The sequence below is a fragment of the Corylus avellana genome, chromosome ca4 (genome assembly GCF_901000735.1).
Source record: "Corylus avellana chromosome ca4, CavTom2PMs-1.0".
NCBI classification, from domain to species: Eukaryota; Viridiplantae; Streptophyta; class Magnoliopsida; order Fagales; family Betulaceae; genus Corylus; species Corylus avellana.
The window spans coordinates 27,734,355-27,759,834 of NC_081544.1; the positions used below are offsets into that span (position 1 = coordinate 27,734,355).

Genomic DNA, 25,480 nt, shown 5'->3' on the forward strand with positions numbered 1-25,480 from the left:
TTAATAAAATCCCTATTTTTTGTAGTGACAGTTTCCAGTTTATATATATATATATATATGTGTGTGTGTGTATGTGTGTTTGTGTGTGTGTTTGAGTTGGTAAAGCATGATTTGTTTTTAGTATGTTGCCTCAATATTACTTTGAACGAATTAATAAATGTTTATATGTACATGTTTATGTTTTAATGTGAAGTGGAAATATGAAAGTGTTAAAGCTAGTACTGAGTTCAGTTTTCAAGTGAGAAACATAGAGCTCAACACTAGCTATATCACTGTTGGGAAATGAAACATATAATCAAAATACTAAAAACAACACAAACACAAAGGAACACCATATTTATGTGGTTCACTCAAACTAGGTTAAGCTACGTCGTCACATAATTGCAACAATGTTTCACTATGTTATATAGATGAGATTACAACATGACGAATATATATATATGTCGCCCTATTCAACCATCACTAGGGCTATAGACTCTTAAAAGGTCGAAACTATCCTCTCTAAAAAATTGTCGTAAACTTGTTCGAGCAACTGTCGAGTAAAGTTAATGTTTAAGGTGGCTCAAGCAACCGTCAAATAAGGGTGGAGAAAAGGTTCTACACAAAGATAAGGCTCTACATGAGCCATCAAGAAGGACAAGAAGTATATGATGATGATGAGTAATTGGGTAACTTTAACGAAGCCAAGAAGCCCGGCCAGGACAGCACTGTGAAGGAAACAGTGCAAAGATAGAAAGATATGTTAGAAAGCATATTGATGGTGTTAATTAATGGATCAATAATTCTGTGGAAGAGGATCTTTCAGGGGCTCCATTTTGGTTCTAGAAAAAGACTGCAGCTCTAGTGCAAAGCCGCTTTTCAGATTGAAGATCTTTCTTTTGGTGCGTTTTGCTCTGATGCAAGTTGAGTTTGCACAGTGTTTTTCCTCCTTTTGATCAATTCTAACACCTAATCATTATACATATATAGTTTTATGCTACAGCAAAGCAGGCATGCGTGACATATTATTTGATGAACCATTAATCTCATGGTGCCCTGCTGCCTGAAAATGACTTCACTAAAATTGACCACCACAACACGACTAAAACTAATTTCTATGCGCCTCCAAATATATAAAATACCTCCCTCGAAGAGTACGTCCAAGTTTCTATCTGCCCCACTTAGTCAAGAAAAGTCTGAGAAAAAAGAAAAGAAAAAAAAAAATCAAACACACAGTAATCAATTAGTTCACAAGAGAGATCATGGTCCAATTAAATATTAGTTCCGCCGCTACCCAGCGTTAAATCAATACTATTTAAATAGTATTGATTTAACGCTGGTAGGAATTTAAATTGTATTAAATATTAGTTCCGCCGTTACCCAGCGTTAATTTGTTTCAAAAACTTGAGCGGGTAGGAATGGATGATCAATTTTTCTCACGTGTGGGCTGAAACTCTCCAATATTAGAATATTTAATTGGGAGACTAGTTAGGTTTCAAACTCAGTACTTTCGCTTTTATATCATATTAAACCACTACTTGTCTCAAAAACTTAAATTGATAAAAATTGATGCATTTAATCATTTAATTTATATTCTAATACGTTTTTTTAAGTTGGGTAGTTGACCAGGGACGGATCCAGGAAGTTTTATGGGACGTGACCAAAGCAATTTTTTTATTTTTTATTTTTTGCATTGTGTAATGAACTGGTATTTTTTTTTCTTCTTTTTCTAATCACGGTACTCAAAAAATGCAACCTGCGTTGAATTATTTTGCATGTACATCGTTGATTAACATCATATTCCCATATGTGACGACGCAATCTAGGATCAAACTCCAATGAACTAATATCAAATTCATTGCCATCAACTTTCGAAGTCTTTTAGGAGAATTTTCAGAAATTGGGATATCAAGTATTGTATTTGACTCTCCCATCATCTACAAATAAATTTACATGATCATTTTGGAGTCTTTAGAAAATAATACTCATATTCACATACAATAATCAATATGATTCTAATACGACATATTAGAACCTAAACCCTATATGCATCAATTTCCATTGAACTCATGAAAGTTTAGGGTTAATTAACACTTTAAATGTAATTAACCCATCGAATTATCAATCTTAGTGTTCACATACCAAAAACCCTAATTTAATTCATACTATACAAATTAGGGTTTATGTCCATACTATGAACATTAGTGAAATTGAAGCTTTCAACCCATTAATCTAACAACCCAAGCTTAAATCATGCATAGAAATCCACTACACACAAAAGTCTCAAGTTAATTTTAGGAATTTAGCTTCTTACTAAAATTTTCCCAAATTCGGACCTAATGAAAAATTCCCCAAATCAATATGATTTCAAACTTGAAATTCAATGGGTAGAACACAAACTCAAAGAGAAACTAGAGATTTCAACAATATAGCAAAATCCCCAAAATCCTATGCATGAAACCTAATTTTCGGACCAAACCCAAAATCTCACAAATCTTCACAATTTCTAGCTTCTAATCCTACAAGTATCATGAAATTTACATGAAAATGGTAAGGATTTTACCTATATCCGAAAATCCCCCTCTAGATTTAATGAAGATGAGAGCAAATGGGTAATTTTTTTTTTTTGGCAGGGCCAAATGGGTTTTTTTTTTTTTTTACCTTAAAATTTCCATAGAGGAATTGAGGGGCCCCGCTGCACCCACTTTCTTTGGGCAGGGCCAATGGTCTAATTTTTTTTTTTTTTTTTTTTTTTTTTAATGCCTAAAAATTTTTTTTTGGAGGGATTGGGGTGAGGCCAGGGCCTTCCCCTGTCCCCCCCCCCCCCTAAATCCTCTTTGGTAGTCACTGTTTTTAAAGGTACAAAAGTTGTGAGTGAGAACCTGGCTCGTTCGTATCAAAACTCAGCTTATTATCCTCATGAAGTTAAATCTGAATTAATTATTGAAAAAAGTACACCATATATATGTCCTGTAGAACCAGAGGTGCTGTAGTACGGGCTATACATGTGGTGTGGGGTTCCTTTCTTTCCAAATCTGATCAGATTTTTCCAATCATAGACGCTTAAGAAACTAAAAATTAAGATAAGTGTCACTACTACATACTTCTTTGTCTTTTTTTGTATCACCATGCCAGCATTCAATTTCATAGTCCTCCTCAAGGTGTGAGAAAAAAAAAAAAAAAGATTGTGCTCATCATTCAATATATATATATATATATCCTGTTACAATATAAATTAATAGTCCTTTATTATCATATTATATATTATGAATATATATGATGATTCCATTAATTTCCATATAAAAATTGAGTGAAATTAAGATAAAACATATGCGAAAGAGGTAGCTACCATGAGAAGTCTTTTCTCCAATGGACATCATCATTGCTGAAGTAAAAGCCATCCTCTTTGACGAGCCAAGAGCACCTCCTGAGGGGGCTGCAGCGGTAGGCATCCCTGGGAGCCTTAAAGGCGTCGAAACTCTTCCTCTTTTGGTCCCATTTGATAGTGCACGAGAAATGGGTGGCGCTCCAGAAGTTGGTGGATAGCTGCCAGCTGAAGTCGTCGCGCTCTTGGAGCGCACGTCCCCCGAGATCACTGTCTTTTGATGCGCACCATATGACCAAAGGCAGAGACGAGTTGTCTGTGAAGCCGTTGACCACTCGGACGTCGTAATATTCCATTACATGTAAGTGCTCGGGTTGTAGTATTGAGATGAACACAATGAGCAATGCAATTGCGAGGGAGAAAGTAAGCAGGAGGCTTATGGAAATCATCTTCTTCTTCTTCATGCTCTCGATCTCTTGATGATGATGATGATGATGATCATACAATACTACTACTGCAAATGTCGGCTGTCAAATGTTGTGATTTATATATACATACACCCCACCAGCATTAGCATTAATTTTGGCCGACACATAATCTAAGATTATGAAATCCGTATGTGTGTGTGAATTGAATAAGTATCCAAATTTTAATAGATTTCCTTTCATTCAATGATGTGACAGCCTGCTCCACCAGATGTACAGCATTCAGCCGTGTTACACGTGTCTTGATGAAAGAGTTTTCATATGCATCATTCTGCATGAAAGGGAGGTCGCGCTAGTGCAATGAACAGTGACTCTCGTATGAGAAGATAATCGAATAGAAGAGAAGCTCGCTCGATCATCCATCGATACTTGCCCGAGCAGAGTGGGATTCAAATACTTACTCACATGCCTCATTGCATCCAAACTCCATACGTGACAATTTTTTACATGACTCACGAACCCATAAATACAATTAAAGGGTTAATGTTGACCTATATAATCTCATACTCGTACTTCGACACAATTCAAATTCGACACACATCAAAATGACTAGGTAGCAGTAAATGGTGGTGGTTTCCTAATATGGTGCAGGGCATTCCAATTCTGCCCCAGCTACTTTATAAGATTTTTCATGAAATTTTGCATAAAAAAGAAAGTAAAAAAGAAACCGCACTTTTGTCATAAAAATAAGCATACAAGAATGCAAATGAAAGGGAGAAAGTGAGGAGAAACCAATGGGAATCTTGGTGTTGTGGGAGTGGGTCATAGTGGTAATGATAGATTCATAGTGGTGGTTTCACTTTTGGGTATTTGTTAACTAATAGATATAAAGAAAAAGGAAAATAAGATCTGTACTTCAATGGACAAATCCATTTGTCAGCTGTAAAGGACCATAGATTGTGTATCTTAGCTGAACTTTTTAAATTGACTGAGTTATCCTATTTGGGATAAATTCACGAGCTTAACGTCTTCCTTAAAGTCAATTACCTAGCTATGAAAAAGACGTTGATATTACATGTTATTTAATTGTAAAAATGAATGTTTTGTACTTATCCAACGTCAACTCCAAACTAAACAATCAAGTTGTGTGTGTGAAACAATGTGTGTTGTTATGTATGTGCCGAATCGCCACATCCCATCAAGGTGTTTCGGACTTATATTAAATCCTTCCACATGGGTACACCCAATAAATATTAAAGGATATAAATGTCTTATAAATTGGATTGGAGGCATCACATGATGATAAGCGAGACATGGCATTTTTAGAGGTTGAGTTGGAGTAATTTTCTTATAATTCAATTTGTAAAAAATTTCTATTTATCAATTACTAAATAAAAGAGTAATGCTATAAACCACATTTTTATCTCACAACAAACTAAACCAATCCCAATATTTTTTTAAAACAATAATTGATCCAAGAGTTGATTGTGACTAACACGTCAGTATTATGAAATAATTATAAGACAAAAATGTGGTTTTTAGAATTATTATAAATAAAATGGCAATCAAAATGGAATGAATAATGTTATTTAGCATACCCTCATCCCATTCTCATCTCACTGGGTTGACGTAATAGTGTATATCAATCATTGTTTAAAAAATAAATAAATAAACAAATAAAAATGAAGAAGAAAGGAGTAACTGGGTACTGTTACGCCAACCTAGTGGGATGGAGGTATGATGAGAGTATCAGAGTACGCATGCTAAATAACATTTCTCAAATGAAATAGGCGGGATGGAGATATGGAGATGATCCACTTTAAGTTTATGGTGTAGATTTTGTTTTATTGCATTTAACAGTGTATATCATTTAAAATTTTAAATCTCGTGTCAACGTCAAATCTAATAAAATAGCTTTATGTATACAATGTACCACTTCAACTTGATATGTGACCCAAAAATTAAAAAAGAGAGAAAACTAAAAACAAAAACAAAAAATAGGGAAAAAAAAAAAGAACAAAGAATGCCTTCCACCAACCACAGAGGTCATGGGTGGGTCACTCTACCCGCCCACACTCAATAGTGAAGTGTGTGAGTGGGTCGACCCATGCATGCCCTTATTGGTGAAGGGGACGTGGTTAGGTTATGATCCATGTCCTGCGCAACTAAGCATAGGTGGACCCACCCGTACCTTCTATGGATGGATGGGTCGCCCCACCCACCAACAGAGAGGAGGGTGTGGGAATATATATATATATATATATATATATATATATATGAATTCTCTGCATCATTTATGTTAGAAAATTGATGGGATTCAATATGACTAGATTTCCCCTGATTACACTTCATTTAAGCAGATTAAGTTCAAATGTAGACGTTATAAGCTTTTCTGGCCAAGTGATTTATGATCATATAGGAAAAATCGCCATCGAGATCCTCTTACATTTATGATTGTGGACAGAGTTACGAATGTTTCTTCATCTTATTGTTGGACAGTGAAGACAAATCATTCACAATAATACCCATCTTTCCTATTTGTTTTAATTTTTGTGTGCTGGATGCCTCAAGGTAAATTAAAATTAGTTTTTTGTATGCGTCCAGTTTGGTCTTTTTATTATTCTTTTCCATGACGTCATGATAAAGATATATCAGGGATTAGCATTAGTGTTTCCTCAGCAGCTCCATCATTCATTTGCTATCACTTTTGTTTCGGCACATTATGCCATTATATTCTTTCGAAATTATAGGGCCACCGGCAAGTTAATAAGAACATATTACCTTTTTTTAAATTTTTTTTATGAGGAATATATATATGGACACAATTTTAGCCCAAAAATTTAGCTAATTGACTTGAATCTACTTAGATATATTAACTACTATTTTCTTTATACTTTCTCAATGTGAGACACAATACTCACAAATGCACTCACAACAATTCATATATCCAAAAAAATTTATTTTTATATCTACAAGTTGATGACACCCACTATTGGGACAGCCATGATAAAGACCAACAATCAGAACAGCTGGAGCATGCAAGGACTATTAAAGATGATGAAGATAACAAGTTGACTGTTAAAGATGATGAAGATACCAAGTTGATAAGGATAGATAGAAGCCGAAACTGCTGTATTATGAAAATCATTGTCTAGTCCATTTTATCATGTCTTTTATATATATTTTTTAATATTTTTTATAATCATAAAATAGTATAACTATACATGTAAATCATTTCATAACCACATGAAGATAATTGTTAGAATATTCATTGAAGAGATCTGTTATTTTGTATTTTCTTGCCCTTCTTTCATCATTCTCTGCTGACGTGACATTGTTAATTCACCCTTAGATCAATCTTATTTAGAAAGAAAAAAAAAATAATAATAATAAATGGTAAATTGACAAGACCACGTCAATGAAGAAGGACAAAAGAATACAAAATAACATTTCTCTTCATTAAATAATTAAATTCGCTACGACATCCACCAATATTCACAAGAAAAAACAAAAATGCCTCTAAATGTGAAGAAGAGAAATTAATTCAAATCATATCAAGAAAATGAAATCCATTCAACCTTATGAAGGTACACCGAACCAATTGCAGCACTATAAATCGTGCTATTAGTAAAACCTGCATCTTCACCTCTCAAACCTGTAGAAAGAATAACACCTCATGTAATTCATCAAGGTCAAAGTGAGACCATGGTATACACATTGGGACATTTATTAAGTTCAAGTGAAAGTATTATATGTTGAGAAATATGGATTAGGACGCAACAATATTATGTTAATCATTTATTTTTATTGTTATTAGTTTATATGTGATTCTATCATGGGTGGAACTCTAGCACCAATAAAACTAAAAGCAAATATAACTAAAATATTCAAGACCATATTTACATACGACAAAATCTCAGTGTACAACGGCAAGCTGATTGATAAGACACCTAAAGCATGCCTCAAAAGTCGTGACAGCTCTGATTCATCACATAGAAAATACTATTTCCAGCTTAGTTCTCGATTCAGTTGTATCCACTCCTTCAATTACTATACAAATTTGAATCAAGGACATACCTTGGTTACTAAGCCGCAATCGATTATTTTCCAGCAGAGGGCTGTAGCGAGAATTTAACCACTACCAGCCAGGCCCACTAATTGAGCAATTGCATCTTCAAGGTGAGAAATGTGAGTCAAGAACTTGTCATTTAGTTCGCTGGCATCGTGATTTTGCTGCCACCGGGAAAGACCGTCACCAATAACCTTTAAACCACTCTGCAGCAATTCCACTCCCTCACTAATTCCGTCAGGAAGTTTCCTTTTCTTGTTGGATTGATTTTCTTCATCAATCTCCATGCTTTGACACCCCACAGCCTCTACATCAATTCCTGAAATCTTTCGAACTGTTTCTTTTAGCATCAAACCTTCCCTTGCAAGCAGCCCAAGCTGCTCTGAACTTGGTGTAATTGTAAGAAGAGCCATTTCCTTCTCAAGAAATGCCTTCAATTCAGACATAAATCTCTCTACGTTTGCGTCGTTTCCTGACACTAAATCAAATGAAAGAGCTGCAGTCTGGGGCACAAATCTCCAGAGTTGATTGCAAGAAGTGCGGGCAGCAAAATATCCAAATGCTGTAATTGCCAAATGAATTAATGCCCAATGCTGCTCTCTCAGAAGCATGTGATACAATTCCCAGACAGCACAACACTTTGCACTTTTATCACTTTCTGTAATTTCCATGTGACCAAGTCCTGCCATGAAAAGAGCCAGATTTGGTTTGCATCCATACAATTGAGAATCTGAGGCTGCTGGCCCTGAGATAAATAGGTTTTCAAGCTCCAATATGACTTCTTCCATCTCATCTGCTGCATATAGGTGCTTCATACTTGAGATGATTCCTAATGTTTCACTCAAAAGCTTACGGTAATGTTCTTTTGTTAGTTGGTCCACCGAATTTCTGTAGTTCTGACTAATAGTAACTAGAAACTTCAGGGTCTTCGCATCAATATCAGGCATGCTGACCTGACTACATGATATGAAAAGGTTTCACTTAGCAATCTTGTCAATAAATTGGAGTGGAAAATTTGTATGTAAAACTATCTGGATTGAGAGTAATTTGTACTCAGGATTCTCTTTTTTGGAAGAACTAAAAAAATAAGGCTAAAGCACCCTGCCCCCAGCAAAAAACCAGAACAAAAATAAATAAATAAATAAACCTAAAAGGAGAAGTAACTCATGCAGGATAAAATAATATCTTTTGACCCAGAATTTATTCATATCATCTCAAAGCTTCTGAAAATGTATTCAAAATGTGCACATTGTTCATGACTTATGAACTATTGGAACATATAATTGGTTGTCTAGCATAAATTTTGGGCCCTTTTCAAAGGATCAGTAATAAATTCAAAACTCCAAAATAAAACTGAGTAATTGATCATCATTTAACAGAAACAGTTGATGTCTCATGCTTGTAGGAATCTGATTACTTACACAGATTGCAAGGAGGCAGACAGAGTAAAGACTGGAACGCCATATAAACCAGAACTACAAACTCTCATCAATTTGTCATCAAAACTCTCTAAGAAGCCAAAGTACTCAGTACAGATTCTCTGAGTAGCAATACTTCTCATTCTCTCTGATAGCAAATTCAGCGGAAAGCCTTCCATGAGCAAGGCTACACACATAAGTGATGATAATTGAGATCTGTTGTCATCGACAATGGACCTGTAAACATGGTCAACCATAGATTGTGTACCATAAGCAAGAATCCTGCTAATGGATCTTGCCATTTTTCTCATAGCAGAACCAGGAATAAAAACTGATTCTGAAAATGCCACCAACTTCAATAATGAGCAAAGTTGATCAATAATGCCATTCACCACACTTATCTCAGCATGACGCACCATAAAACACCAAAGCTCAGTTACAATCTCCCAGCAAAGAAAGTGAGGATGAAAGAAATTCTCAAGCAGGAAAGACTCGAGTTCCCTCCAAGCAAGACTTGAAGAGAGCACAATCATGAAGGTTTCCAGTGCATGCAAAACCGAAGAAAACATAGGCTGCCAATCTATTTCAACAGTTTTTCCAGAACCATATAATTCAGGAATTTGCATGACAAGAATGGAAGAATATACTTCTTCATCAACTAATATGTCCAAAAACCATCCAAGCTTGCCAGTCATTCCAAGTTTTACATCTTCATCAAGATCCAGAGAATATTTTAGCAGATTAAGAAACAATGCAACCCGACCGAGCAACAATATTCTTGCTCCAGGCATGTCTTCACAACCTACCAAAACAATTTGGCAAATTGGAGTTAGTACACAATTATTACTTAAACCTCCATTGTCAGAATTTGAGTAGCTTTCATCGGTGAACAACCAGTCCAGAATTCTCAACTTCAGCTCCAGTTTCACTTGAACTGAATTTAGCAAAGACTTAAGAAAATCCATGGATATTTGCTCCAAAAGCTCTGTCATTACTTCACTGGCAGTTTTCATAAGTTCTTCGTTACTCATTGAAATTTTTAAGGTTGAGATTATCAGGATGCAGTGTGTTATCTCCCTGTATACCAGATATGCTTGGCTTGGATATAGAGAGGATATTTTTACTGCATTAACCAGGTAGAATTTTATTGGAACGAATGTTCTTCTAGCTTCGGTTACAGAAACAGTTTCCTTCAGGGAAGAGGACCAGGCTTTAGCGGCACATCTCAGAGACTCATTAACCAGTGAAAGAAGATTCAGAATGATATCTGCTACATTCACCTTTACTGCTAAAGCCCCCTTGCCAAGCTGAAGCAAGTTAACCACGCCTTTCCATGAGACATTAAGAATGGTAACCAACCTCCCACCATCATTAGCTGCAAAGATGCCCAATTCACACAGTTTTTCTATTGCACATTTTGTTATGTTACTAACGTGGCTCATATTACTGGCCGCTTCGAAGTCAATGCAGCTTTTCTCTTCCTCTGGATTTGCGTCACAGAACTTCCAATTTACAGCTTCAGAATACACTCCGCAAAGTCTTATTACAGCATCTATGACAACCTGTATAACCTTTACTACTTCTGTGCCGAGTGAACCAATTCTCTGCTTAGATATAATTAAAGACTGCCTTTAGGAAAAGATGCCAAGTAGGTTCTTCAGATAAATATAAACTATATACAAACAAGATCTATACGTACTTAATTAAATTTTTAGATAACTAAATGGCTTTACATCTGTGAGGTTGAGACGGAACACAAGAGAAGGAAAAATTTAAAATACACCCACATCTGCCTCTAAGATGTCTGAAAAAGTGATGTTCAGGTGACTTCTCTTTCAAATCTCGAAACCTAATTAAAGTTCTTTTGACTAAGGGTAGCAAGTTTCGAATCCTCCAACAAACAAAGATCAATCAATGCATATATCTTATAACTACTGTAGTTATACACCACAAAGTGATATGACAAAAGGGGAAAAAAAAGGACACTTTCGAGTCTCAAAATTCATTGGATACCTATAATGTTTAAACCCCCGCCCCCCTTCTCTCTATCTCTCCACACAACTCAGCAATGAATTTCATCCTGAAAGTTATAAAATACCACATGTAAAAATAAAAAAATAACTAGTTAAATTTCTTTTTCCCCTGCCTTCTCCTTTTCTAGCTCCCACGAAAACATTACAAATATTTTACGTGCAAGCATGTCTCCATTCCACATGACCAGATTTTTTTCAGTCAATTTTCTCTGTTTTGTCCTTAACTGATCCTAGATCATTATGTTATTTATAGATCTACAAATTCAACAAACTTTATTTTATCCTTTCTTATCTTTCCTTAATTTTTTGATAAGCTCTCTCCAAAAAGAACAAAAAGAACAAACTCTTAAAAAACAAAACAATGGAAATGGGGACTACCTTTTTCATAGAAAACACAACCTCACACTCTGAAACAGGATTGAACCCATGGCCCCACATTTAATCCCTTGTGTATGGGAGAGTGTTATTTAGTCAAAGCAGGAATACAATTAAAAATTAAAGAAAAAAAATTCTCATAAGTGAATATGAATCACAAGCATTCTTTTTTTTGTTTTACTTTAAGCTACTAATGCAGGATATAGATCGCCAATATCTCCAAAATTGTAATATATCTCAGCGATTAGCATCAAGAAAATAGTGCAATTATTCAGTACCTTAACCTCTGATATTGAATCTTTTGTTAAATTTAACTGTTCCAAGATATATTTCTCTACAATATCTATCAACAGTTTGTCATCCGAAACAGGGTATCTTGCCAATGCCAAAACAGTAGCAGCAGAGAAGCTAAACAAATCCAAAAGCAGCTGCAAAAGATAAGTTCATAATGTCAAAGAAAGTTTCATAAAAATTGGATAGCTGACACATAATATCCGCAGCGAGATGATCAAACTAATGAGTCATAACAGAGCCTTGAAAACTTTTAAAAATAAAAGCAAAATGGTATCCATCTATGAGAGTACAAACACTGCACTATAAGAGAAAAATCACATGCATGAAAGTTTCCAGAGTAAAGAAGACATTCATCACAGATAAAAACTTCGAAACATCTTGGGCAGAGCAGGAGATTAACTCATGAAGCAAATACAATCCATCATAAATAAGAATTTATGCCAGATACTAAAGTGTACCAGTGAGCTGTTAGCAACAAATCTCTATAAATCTTGACGTGTAGCATTTTTCACCCAAAATCACTATCTTGACCGGCCGAGCTTGACTGTTCTTAAGAGTGATGCTTCAAATTCAGTTCCGTACACAATAATTTTTCTTATATAATTATAACACCAGCAGAAAAATTTGAGGGACTAGGTACAAGATGTTTTGAGTCAAATATCACACATTTTGATTTCATAGAACATTGTGAAAATGTATTGAACTATGAGCAATCAAAAGACTGTAACAAATACTACAGAAGCCAATTTTCTCAAGACCGGACGCAAATCAGAATAGTCTTTCAAGTACTACTTGGACTGAAGAACAATGGAAAATGATGAATATTGGATCATGGTACCTCTACTTGCACATTTTCAGAGAAGTTTCGCCCTCAATCCCTTGATGAGGACAAATCCCCACTCAAGAGAACCCGTCAGATTAACATTCAAACCAAAGACTATGGATGGATAGAAAATCAAATGAAACTGAATTAGCAACTTTCCATCTAACTGAGCCCGACTCTAGTATCATTTACCTGAAAAAATGTGTCACAATGCTCCTCTTCTTGAGATTCCTCAGTTGACATAAGAGTCATCTTCAGATGCTTTCCACACCATATGCTTGCCTAAGTATAGTGCTCAATATATCAAATACTACAGCATCCCAATATGGTTAAGAAATTGATCTACGCGCCTCTGTACAAGCGCACAGATATAATGACAAATGGAATGAAAATTGCACGTGAACATATATACCTTGGTCCCAAGGGCAAGAAATTGTGATAAACAGCCAGATATATCCACTTCAAGATATTTTACAGCACACTGTAAAATAGCTTTGTTTAGCACGCACTGGGATACATCCAAACAAGTGAAGTCTTCCCAAAATGCCAATCTTGTTGTCAAGGTTAAAACAATGCATATCATAAAAAGCGCTGACATTGACTGTTTGTAAACTGAAAGTGGTTGTGAGTCGTTTATCAGAAACCTCAAATATGCAGATGAGAAATTAGGAACATTAGCAAACAACTATCTCTTATCTTCTCCTTTCAGCAAAAAGAGTTAGAACAAGTAGCTCACATAAAGCACTTATTCACGTTATAAACATAATGACTCATAGGACCAGCACTTAAAATGTCTATAGAAGTCATTGATTTAGTACACAAGCAACTTCAATCAATCCTAACCACACAGATAATTGAACAAGAATATCCTCAAAGTTGATGCTGACAGCATGAACTTGTTCATACTCATAATAAGTAAGCCCTGCGAAGAACTAATTATAAAAAATTTCACCATCACAATATTGCATGTAGAGCAAATGGGCTTTGGGAGGAAGTCAGTCCCTTTGGAATAATCATTAAATTAATATTTTAAAAAAATTTACAACTATTTCTTCTTAGAGTATTCTTTACTGCACACGACCAAACCATCACAGCCAAAATTTATCCTACAAGGTCACATTTGAGTGAAACGTCTCTGAGACATGATACATGAATCAATTTCTAATTCCATGAGTTCTTATATTTCCTAATCATCCATCTAAACATCCACTTTCCAAATTACGTTTTATGGACTTTCTTGTACACTAATTACCTACATTGAATAGCAGGCCCAATATCCATTTCATGAATTCAGTCTCTAATTTGATAGGTATGAGTCTTTTGTTGTGAATCTCTCTCTACATTTTGATATTAGTACATTCTCAGAAGAGGAAGTTCTATTTCAAAATGGCATTGCTAAAAAAAAAACAATTATTAAATATCACTGGAATCGTTACAGATACTACAGAGTTTGCTTTATTTAAGCGGATCAATAGCAAGATGCACAGATTCTATCTGATATACAACAAAATAAATGAATGGAAAAGATGAATATAATATGAATGGACATTGGACTGGATACTGTGAGGCATTCCATAAGGGAAGCCAGGTTGGATTGATCTGATATTTCAAAGTCCCGAAGCTTGTTTATTAGTTGAACACGACTCTCCACAACCTGCAAGAAACAATGTCCAACTTATCGATGCATGAAAAATTTACAAGATTGCATAGAAGAAACTTTTTATAAAATAATTCAATTATATACCACAAACTTATGAATATGATTACCAAAATTTAAAAATGAAAGGAAAAGAGAATCTTCCACATATTGAATCATAACTAACATCGAGCAAAAACAAGGGATTAAAAATTCTTGTAGCAAATCCAGTCAGCTAATAATTTCTTATATCAAACGTTTCGGCTTCTCTAATGCTTTCCTAAATTTTCAAGGTAACCACCAAAGAGTGAATAATTTTGGTCAAATCATGAATTTAAAAGCGGTACCAAGTTAATGCTCAGAGAGGCTAACAATCGGGCAAAAAGCAAGGCAAAATAGCTTAAAATCCTTAACTCTATGAATTAGCAGCCAAAACAACAATTTATAATATTCACAAAAATTAACAAAAACAACGAAACATTTACCAAAACAAGAACACAATTTGCAAACACCATTGCTCATAAATGCATAAAATGCTAACGGATTGTAAAAATAGATCGCAAAATTTTTAAAAAATAATAATAATGAAAAGAAATGAAAATAGAGGTTCGAATTGAACGTGGAAGCTTCGGAATAAGCTTACATCCGAGGATTTGATAGCTTCTAGTATGCTCTGCAAGTCGCTGCTCGAGCTCTCCTTCGCCATCTCTCTCTCTCTCTCTGATTTTCCCTCTCCTCGGATTTTCTTTTGGCTTCCTTCCCGCCTTTGACAAAGCTAAAATAAAGTTAAAATAAAAATAAGAAAAAATATAAAACAGCCTCCCAAACTATCAGTCATTTGCAATATAGACATTCAATATTTAAAAGGTATTAAAGTAGCCTCCAACTACCAAATTATATCAAAAAGGCCGCTTTTTTTTTTTTTTTTTTAATTCCTAGAATACCCCAATTCTTTTAACAAATAAAATAATAAAATAATTGTAAAAAAAAACCAAACATTTTTTTTTAAAATACAAGAAAGCTAATGGGCGAATAAAAACAAAAAGAAAATATATTTTTTTAAAATAAATAATTAGTCACTATAGTTGGCTTAATTAATCAAATTGCTTCATGCCGTATTAAAGTAAAATCAAAGGTACAAAATTTAACTCCAATGACTAAATTTTTTTTTTTTGGGAATATCTCAAGAACTGTATTTTTTATTTTACTTTAATACGACATGGTTCCAGTTTGAACGGGTCTTTGATTTTACTTTAATATGATATAAAAAAATTTGTAATGAAGGCCAGCTATAGTGACTAATTATTTATTATTTATTCAAAAAAAAAATTGTTTTTATTCACCCATTGGTTTTCTTGTATTTTAAAAAAATTGTTTGGTTTTTTCTTTTACAATTATTTTATTATTTTATTTGTTAAAAGAATAGAGTCATAGGAGTATTACAGGAATATAAAAAATAAGTGGCATTTTTTATACAATTTTGTAGTTTGTAAGGCTACTTTAATACCTTTTGAACATTAAGGAGCTATATTGCAAACAGTTGGTAATTTAGGGGCTTTTTTATATTTTTTCCATAAAAATAGTACTGAGCATACACCCAATTTATATTTTCGCCCCTTCATATTTGTATTTCTTCATTCTTGCCCCCATTTTTCAATTTTTATTCGGACAAAGTTTTCCTCCAAGGGTTTAGGACAAAGTTTTCCTCCAAATTGGATTTAAGGAATTTCCTTGAACTTAATCTATAAAAATGAAATCCGGATCCCCTCCAATTGGGGAGAAATTTGAGATTATAATTATTGGTAATCTTATAATTATAATTATAAGATCACTAGCCAGAGCGGCTGCCTGAACCAAACCCGAACCCAAAATGTCCACCTGGAGCCGTGTCGCCATCTCCACCTCCACCGCCGCTGCCTCCACCACCACCACCGAAGAAAGGAGATGGAGGTGAAGATTGTATCCGAGAAGGTGGTGGAGGGTGTTAGTTCTTGTATTGGCTTAATTCAGTTCCAAAATGTAGAGGCTACTGTTCATGGGCTCAAACACTGATATAGAATGCTTAGAATCAAATCTTCACCGTTCATAATGTAGATTCATGTGTCATGAACGTCCCTACAATTTCAGCTCAATTGGACCACAAACGCCCATCGATCAAAGCTGTTGATCAAGGCTAAACAACATTTTTAGAATGTTGTTTTCTCCCCACTGCAGGCCATGTCCGGACAGGGTGCTAGGCTATCTGGACAGGCTTTCCAACAAGCATATTTTTGCTCCGCAAGACCTTGTCCAGACAACCCATTAACCTGTCCGGACACCCTGTATCTATTATGCCTAAAAACGTGTTTTTAGTGGGTATAGGTCTAGGGTTTGATGTACTGATATATATACATTATTATAGAAGAGAGAGGCATGAATTTTCGCCCCCAGAGAATTCGTCGGAGGCCGTGCTAAGAGAGATTATATGTGGTGAGCATTAAATTAAATCTCTCAGAGTTTTAGTTATTCATTTGATAAATCTACGGTTGAAAAATCTATAGGAAGGGTCCGGTAAATGAGAATTACGTTGAAGAAGATTGTGAGTAAGGAGATAAGTTGTAGGCTTATCGATCTTACAAAGCCAAGGTCATGCAAATGGTTGTAAGCGTTTCTAGTGTCTGTAATCTCTGGATAATCTGTTGATAGTGATTTTCTGGGTTCGGCTGCCCCGGAAAGGTTTTACTTTTAGATTGTTTTCTAAAAGATTTCTTCTTCATCACCAAAATTCTTGTGTGTGATTGTTTTTATTTTGGTGATTGTTTGCTTATATTTAAATATTGTTAATTCCACATTAATTGGGGTTTTGGAGTCGTTAAGCGTTTTTCAGAGGGCCTATAGACTAGACACAGAAAGTGAAACTTATCAAAAGTAAGAAAGCTGATGAGCAGAGAAAAACCAAACCAGCCATGTATAAACACTAAAATATTTGTTGGGTCGTCTTGGGCTCCTCTCAACTTCAAAAGGTAGCTCAAGAGTTGATGTTTTCCTACACACTTATAAATTGACCACCATTCCCTTCCACAAATGATATGAGATAACTCCAACAAATATCTATAATCTTTTGGCTGGCATAGCATGAGGCGCCGCATGTGCTGTATTTATACTATCCAGCAAGGCTGCAAGGGAGAGATTTAATATTGGATCCTGTTTTTGGATGTTTACTGCATACATGCAACTAGATAAATACATCATATCGATCATATTGGTTTTATTTAAAAAGAAAATAATAAATTGGCCGGTCTTTCTAATATCACGTACGTCACCCATTCTTTCAAACTTACCGCTCGCGAGCATGCACTGATCGATGCACCGTCAGTGTCTCCTCTAGGCTCTAGCTACCATAAAATCTGGCTTAAGACGTTACACCAATTGTACTTTGTCTTTTCTATGAAAGAACATTTTGTATGGACTTCAAGCTCTGGATAAGCAAGAGAGACTAGTGCTTTTGAATCTTCTTTCCTTTCTTTCTTGCTTCTTCTTTTCACGGTTTAAGTTTTATTTACTTTAAAAATTATTTCACAATATTTAGTTGTCCATCCACATTGCTTATGGAGTTGCCTCCACGTCAACCAATGGTCAAGTCACGTGTAGCCATGTATTTAAAGAGAAGTCATGCATGCCCACAATTTGGGTGAGAAATTTCAATTTTATTTAGTAAAAAAAGAAAAAGCAAGGATGGAAGGATTGGAGCCACCTCCCCTGCAATACGTCATCCAAGCTTTGATGGACAATAACTGAGACGCACGATCGATGTACATGCTAATTATACAGGTTGGGTAAGTATATACTTAGGGTGAAATACTGCTCAAGTTAACCTTAGGATTTACTTTAAAAACTTTTCTTGATTCAGGGCGCATATTTTGGGTTACCACTCGTGTAGACATCATATATATGATGGTCACGTACATGGAATACGTCATTCTTGGACGATTGAATGACTTGCACTCTTTGATGAATTGAATCCAACATTTCTTGCAAAACAGTAACAATTAGTTATAAAAGCGAGTTGGGAGGGGGCGGAGCTAGAGAGAGTGAAAGAGAGCATTTTTGGTTAATTGGTACAATATTCTATAAATTAATGGTTAATTTTCCTCTTTTTTAGCTAGTTTTCACTCTTTTTTTATTTTTCTTGACAAACGGATCGAATGAATAACAGGGAATGACAGTGTCGTCAGGCATTAAAAACAAAGATAAAGTACTGTTGCACTGTGCCTGTGGTAGCCGTACATGTGGTCGCCATGCAAAAATGAAAAATGCATGCAGTACATATGTACTTCATTTACTGCATTATATGCCAGGGCAATAAATTGATATGTAATTATATATAAACAGCGACATGCACACGCTAATGCATAGCCAACTGGCTTTCTTAAGTTTTTTAGATAGATTGATCAGAAACAGGGATATGTTGTGCTGTGATTTGCTTGCTTAGTAGGAGTAATGAAGAGAAGGGAGCTTTTAAATTTTTAATTAACAACACATGATCATTAAACATCAAAAAGCCAGCAACTGATGAAACATGTAACTCTAAATTAAACGACAGCTGCAATTAGCATTAAAACATGAAAAATGGGAAACACAGCAACTGATACAACTGACAATCATCGGATCTCTCATAGGAGCCACCCAACGACCACAGTTAATTAGGCAGGGTACACGACAAAACCCAACACAAATGACAAAACACACATTAAGCCAAAAATAGGGTAACTTAAGGAGATGGGAACAGGCCATGGCTACCACCAACTCCGCCACCGGCAGCACCACCCAAACCACCGGCAGCTCCACCGAGACCACCGGCACCACCAACTCCAGCGCCAAGGCCACCAGCACCCCCAACTCCACCACCGGCTGCACCACCTAGACCACCAAGACCACCTGCACCACCTAGGCCACCAAGACCACCAGCACCACCTAGACCACCAAGACCACCAGCACCGCCAAGACCAGTACTAGCACCGGCAATGCCACCTATCCCACCAACCCCACCAATTCCACCGACTTTGCCAATTCCACCAAGGCCACCAAGTGTCGGCAGCACACCGCCAACGCCCGCATAGCCACCCAACCCGGCAAAGCCACCTACACCGCCGTAAATAAAATTCTTCTTGTCACCCAGGCCCGTGCCGCTAGGTGACTCTGCCTCTGGTGCACTAGCATGCACAGGCAGTATTTGCTCGCTGGGCATCTTACGTGCATCTGCATATTGTACTACCACTAAAACAACCACAAAAATCACACACCAGTACTTCGCCATCTCTCTCTCTCTCTCTCTCTCTCTCTCTCTGAAGCACATATGAGTTGGTGTTGCATGGGAGCATTATATAGGAGGTCAAGCGGTCGGGGACGGTTGCGAGTAATAAAGGGTTGCAGTAAATGGGAATGAGACTTTGCTCTCTAGCGATCTCGAGAAAGGAAATTCTTTCAATTTGGAATCAGAGTTAGGTGGAATCAAAAGAAGCGAAAATTTATGGAACTTCAATTTGTTCATAATGACTTTGTGACTTGTGTAAGGATTCGCTGTTATTAATAACAGCATGTATAATGTAGTTTAATCAACTGTTAACTAATCAACATACATCTAAGACAACGACCCGAATTCTTCTTATGTTATATGGTTCTTGGTTTTCAGGATCGGGCACCAATTAATAGAATCCAAAAGAATAGTGCATATATACATTACTGGTCTAAAGCAGCATGCTGCATGCATAACCTGCTTCCTTAATTGAATATATTATATGGTTTTTATTTGTAGAGCTATAAAAATCAACTGAGATTGCTGCTTTGTGGGAGCAATATTTGAGCTGTGAAGGGTTATAATGTAGTAAGGGTGTAATGGCGGCATTCCTTCCCCTTGCAACCTTATGGTCCTTATTCAACCTATAACTGAATTGCTAAGAGGATCACGACTAATTATGTAATAAAAATCTGAAAGGACAACAAATATTTTATCTAGCAGTAACAAGAACTAAAAAAAAAAAATAGTAGTAACAAGAACTAATTATTAATTAAGCACGATAATTATATATATAGCTCTAGCTACCTCAAAAAAAAAAAAAAAAAACTAATTATAATACATGTTGCTCAAAGATCAACAAAATAGAGTGACACTTCTAGCTAGGTTATTAATTAAGGAATAACAGAGTTACAGAGGCATTAAGATAAATTAAAAAAAGTTTGGCGCAGGAACCCAGGTATTATAAGGATCTTCTTCGCTTTTCTCAACCTTTTAGCAGTTGATTTCAGCTCTCACTACAAAAATTATTTGGTTTTGTGATGGCCATATAATGACTTTTTTGGCCAAAAAAAACAAGTTCATTAATTGTTTAGTGACATTCAAATAGTGACTTTTTCAAAATAGCAAAGAGTGCAAAGACTAAAAAATATGATAGTGTCGTTTGAACAGTGCAAAACGACACTATTTGGTGACATTTTAAGTAAAACAGCACCGTTTATAAAAGGTGCCTTTTTCACTGGTATTATAACAGGCTTAGCCCTATTTTAGCTTGTAGCCCAACAACTAACAACTTCTTATTACAACTCAGCATAACAGCTGAAGCCCAACTACTTAATACCCAAACGTAACAGCCTTTCATCCAATTATTTTACAGCCCATCTCGCAGCCCATAAGAAGCATCTCTCTCTTCTTTATGTTTCCTTCTTCCCTCTATGAGATAAATGTTTAATTTAAACCTATAAATTTTGTATAAAGTTAAACCTAGAAATTTCATGTAAATTTAAACCAAACACCAAATCCATTTTTAGTTTTATCTTTGGATGAGAGTAATAATATGGTGAACCTTGATTTCATAAAATGTTTGAAATCAATAGCGGTTAAGAATCTATAATGTGATTTTATAATTAATTAGAAAACAATTAATTAAGATCTAAAAAATATAGAGAAGTGCTACACATCCCAAAACATTCATCAGAGAGTTACCTTAAAAAAAAGATTGAGAAGGTATTCATTGACTTTTGACTGGAGATAGATAGATAATACTTAGGGGTGGGTATCGGTTCGGTTAATCGAAATTGTCGGTTAAATTAGTTAATTCACCAATTATACTTTGATAAGAATTTATTTTGAAAGTTTCAGTTAAACGGATATTTCAGTTAATCGGTTAGCCGTGGGCTTTTTTAATTGGGCCAAAATTGATTGTTTTGGAGCCCAAGCTATTTTTTTGGAGGCTAAAATAACTTATTGAACCAAACAAATTTTAAATTGGCCCATTAATTAACACAATAAGAGTCCACCAAACATATGTTATACGAATAAATTGGTCATAGAATCCACCAACTAATATGTTCTACTAAAAAAACATAGCTAATGCCCTTGTAATCTTCATTCTACTAAAAAAATATTTACTATCGGTTAATTGTTAGTTAACTTCGGTTAACCGACAAAAAAATATTTATACCGATTAATTGAACCGACGTCGGTATAAAAATCCTTAACCGATTACCGACTGACTTATGGCGGTAGTCGGTTAATATCGGTTCGGTCGCAGTAGATAGATAGGCGGTAAACGGTTAATCTGTCCACCCTTAATAATACTAGTCTAATGAGGCATCTTCCGATAAGATAGTGATACCAGACTCTAACTCAAGATAAGGTTGTGCAGTTTAAATTTGAATTTTGTAATTGACAGAAATTTCCTTCAACCTAATATGTCATTTAGCATGTAATAGGCACATGATTTTTTATTACAAAGTTCCTCTTCCGTTAACTCCCTCCCTTTTAACGTTCTCTCTCCAACACAAAGAGAAGACTCAGCTGCAAAGATTTTGGTCGGAACTGCTCAGAACCACCATAAAATCCGGTCATCAACCTCTAGCCAAGTACTGTGCTAAAAAAATGTCCAAGGATTGCTAGGTTCTTGCTGTTAATAATGGGAAAGTTTGTGTTACAGGTTGGAAGACGATTACACCTGTAAACTACAGATAAATTAAACCCCTAATCAATTTGAATTGCCAAATGAAACGAATATATGTAGAATAGGTGAACCCAAAAGAGAGAGAGAATTCAGCAAAAATGAACAAAAGGGACAAATTAAAAGATCAAAGAAATCCCAACTGAAATTCGCTCGGCAGGTTGAGTCCGACCCTGCTCCACCGCACCAATCCTCAACACAAAGGCAGCCTATAAAAGAATCCCAACAATCCATTCTGCTTTAGGAATAGAAATAAAACCACGTTCAATCGTGTGCCCACAAAGGAGGAAGATGAATGGTTGAGGAGAGAGACTCTTGAACTCTCCTCTCTGTGTTGGAGAGAGAAGGTCAAAAGGAAGAGAGTTAACGGAAGAGTAACTCCGTCAGTCATAATTTTTTTAAGACACATGACAGTTTATTAGTTTGGGTCGAAGGAAATTTTCTCCGTTTGAAAGAAATTTATGTCATTTTGTATAATTTCAGTTAAAAATCCAAGTATCTACCACGTGGTAGATGCCTGATACCCTCTGGATACGCACGGCATGCATGCAGATATAAGAAATCTAGACATAATTGCATAATTAATATACTACTCCACCTTCCATCTATGTATAAGATATACTATATATTCCTAAACTTCTATATATATATATATTCCCTCACACTTCTGTAGCATGCACACCTTCCTGCGATAAATTAATTAAAGAGGTGAAACAATATGGCCAATGGATTTCTCTCTACCATTGCCAAGAAATTGCTCATCCTGGCTGCCTTTTCCCTGCTCGTCTTTTCACTTCTTGGTAATACAAAAATGGAAGAAAAAAAATTGACTTCTTTTCTTTTCTTTTTTATTTTTTTAAAGAAAACTTAACTTAATTGCATTTATTTTGCGATCTTCTTCAATCTAAAACTCTAGTTCCGCCCAGTACTAAATATGTTATATAACTAAACAAAATTAAATTCGACGTTCATTTGATTAATTTCTCTTTCTTTTTGCAGGAAATGCTGCGTCGACACTTACATGCATGGGAACATGTGAAGACATTCCGGATTGCAATCGCTTTTGCAGAAGATCGGGTTTTCATGGAGGGAAATGTTATCCACCCGGCCCTCAACAATACGAATGTTGCTGCAAGTGATGCCTTTGTTTAACTTAATTTTCACATCAGCGTGGCAAGGTTTCTTCCTGCCTTAAATAAAATCAAAGTTGACGAGTACAATAAGACTTTGTTTCTGTTTGTATGCCTATTGTAAACGAATCTGAGAATCCGTTTGTTTTTCGTCGAAAATAATTTTCAGCGGAAAATATTTTTTTGAAATCTCAGTGGTGATGATCAGTGCGCTCTTACTTAATTATAACTGCTGATATATATATATATATATATATATATATATAAAAGCTTTTATTGAGGTCTCGGTGGTGATAAGCTTTCAACAAATAACATGCATGGGTTTTTTAATAGGGAAATTATATCTAAACACTTTGGGTAAACACGCTAAAATATTTTTGTCCCTAAGTTTTTTTTTTTTTTTTTTTTCGACAATTTACTCTTTGGGCCAATCAAAATTACAATAAAATCCATTCCGTCAATTTTTTTTTAATTGTCGTTAGATTGGTTAAAACGCACCGTTTTACCACATCAGCATAATAATTTTTTATTTAATTTTTAAACAAAATTTTTAAAATTTTTTTTTTTTAAAAAAAAAAAAAAAAAGAAGAAGGGGTGGCCAGAAGCCACCCCAAACCACCCCTGGGGTGGCCGCGAGCCACCTCTTGGGTTTAGGGGAGGCCTGCGGGCTACCCCTAACCACCCATAGCGTGGCTCGAGAGCCACCCGGGTTGGCTTCCGACCACCCCAGGGGTGGTTTGGGGTGGGATGGGGTGGCTTTCGGCCACCCTTTTTTTTTTAAAAAAAAAATTATTTAAAAATTAAATAAAAAATTATTATGCTGACATAGCAAAACAATGCATTTCAACCAATCTAACGGCAGTTAAAAAAATTTAACGGTAGGAATTTTCTTGGCATTTTGATTGATCCAGGGAGTAAATTATCGAAAAAAAAACTTAGGGACAAAAAATTTTTGGTTTGTTTACCCAAGGTGTTTAGATATAATTTTTCTTTTTAATATATCTCTCTCATGTTCACACATGGGTTTTTAATTAAATGAATAGAATAATTTAAAAGTAGAAGAAATTTAGATAATCGGTTGTATAGAAGTATTGAAAAGTGGTTAGCTAAACTAGATAAAGTAAATTTTGGCTATCCATTTTGCATATAAATTTGCATAAACTATTGTGAATGCTAGAAAGAAAATATGAAACAACTCCAATTCCTTTAAAGAAATGAAAGAAAATGCCCCGATCCAATTTTTGTATATGATTGGAATACTTGATATATAGCTATAAATAGCAGTTCATAAAATTTACAATCTCCTTCCTGCACAATGATATAGTTACGTATCCAGCTTCTATGTGGTAGTAAATTGGTGGTTTTCACTACTTGAGAAACTGTGATCGATGGAGAAAGAAAGAAACAAACAAACAAAGGAAGAAAGAAGAAAAATGAGAAAGGGGAAGTGGTTGTCTACTTTACATACGTGCGGAACTAAAGGAGAAGATGAAGTCCTCCAGTGAGGAGGAAAACAGGAAGGACCGGCACTCAACCCAAGAAGATTACTATTGCCCAATGATTCCCGCCGTTGTTGCCTCTTGTTGCATGCAGGCTTTCGCCTAGCTTCCTTTTGCTTTAAGAATCGCCGCTCTTTGCCGGATGACTGAACGGTCATCGAAACACCTCTATGACCGTTATCCTTGCATTTTACTACCACACTCCTAGGAGGAGGCGCCACTAGCCCTGTAGGTGGAGTGTGCCTTAGGCTCAACATGATGAGGAGACGAGAGTGCGAGAGCTAGAGGGAGATTGCGCTATACGACTATTTATAGGCTTATAGCTATCGAAAGAATTGTGGTTAAAATTTTTATCTTTTTTGTTTCTTGGGGCGTATGTGTGATTAAAAAGTAATATAAGTGGAATGACGTCGTTTTGATCAAAACCCAATTATATTAAGGTATTGGATTCAGACATTTTATCCAGATCTATTACCGACCCAATCACAACCCGATTGTATAAGG

General features: G+C 35.5%; 3 protein-coding genes across 4 annotated transcripts; all 3 read right to left on the reverse strand.

Moving 5' to 3' along the window:
- Window positions 1–3,249: 3,249 nt before the first annotated feature.
- Window positions 3,250–3,874, reverse strand: LOC132179994 (S-protein homolog 5-like). Its single transcript, XM_059592827.1, has one exon. The coding sequence runs from the start codon at window positions 3,766–3,768 to the stop codon at window positions 3,325–3,327; it is 444 nt and encodes a 147-aa protein (XP_059448810.1). The 5' UTR covers window positions 3,769–3,874; the 3' UTR covers window positions 3,250–3,324.
- A 3,640-nt stretch (window positions 3,875–7,514) lies between these two features.
- LOC132178652 (uncharacterized) lies at window positions 7,515–15,124 on the reverse strand. Of its 2 annotated transcripts, XM_059591132.1 has the most exons (7): window positions 15,021–15,124; window positions 14,302–14,395; window positions 13,154–13,287; window positions 12,934–13,023; window positions 11,903–12,052; window positions 9,220–10,820; window positions 7,515–8,755 (listed from the first exon to the last, which is right to left on the reverse strand). In XM_059591132.1, exons 1-7 carry the CDS (start codon window positions 15,081–15,083, stop codon window positions 7,861–7,863), a joined length of 3,027 nt encoding a protein of 1,008 aa, XP_059447115.1. In that variant the 5' UTR covers window positions 15,084–15,124; the 3' UTR covers window positions 7,515–7,860. The 2 variants fall into 2 exon arrangements, with proteins under 2 accessions (XP_059447115.1, XP_059447116.1); XM_059591133.1 differs by lacking the exon at window positions 15,021–15,124 and having other exon boundaries at window positions 13,154–13,275; window positions 14,303–14,389.
- Window positions 15,125–18,885: 3,761 nt separating this feature from the next.
- Window positions 18,886–19,834, reverse strand: LOC132179836 (glycine-rich protein 23). The gene has a single exon (XM_059592621.1). The coding sequence runs from the start codon at window positions 19,710–19,712 to the stop codon at window positions 19,128–19,130; it is 585 nt and encodes a 194-aa protein (XP_059448604.1). The 5' UTR covers window positions 19,713–19,834; the 3' UTR covers window positions 18,886–19,127.
- Between the last annotated feature and the right edge of the window lie 5,646 nt (window positions 19,835–25,480).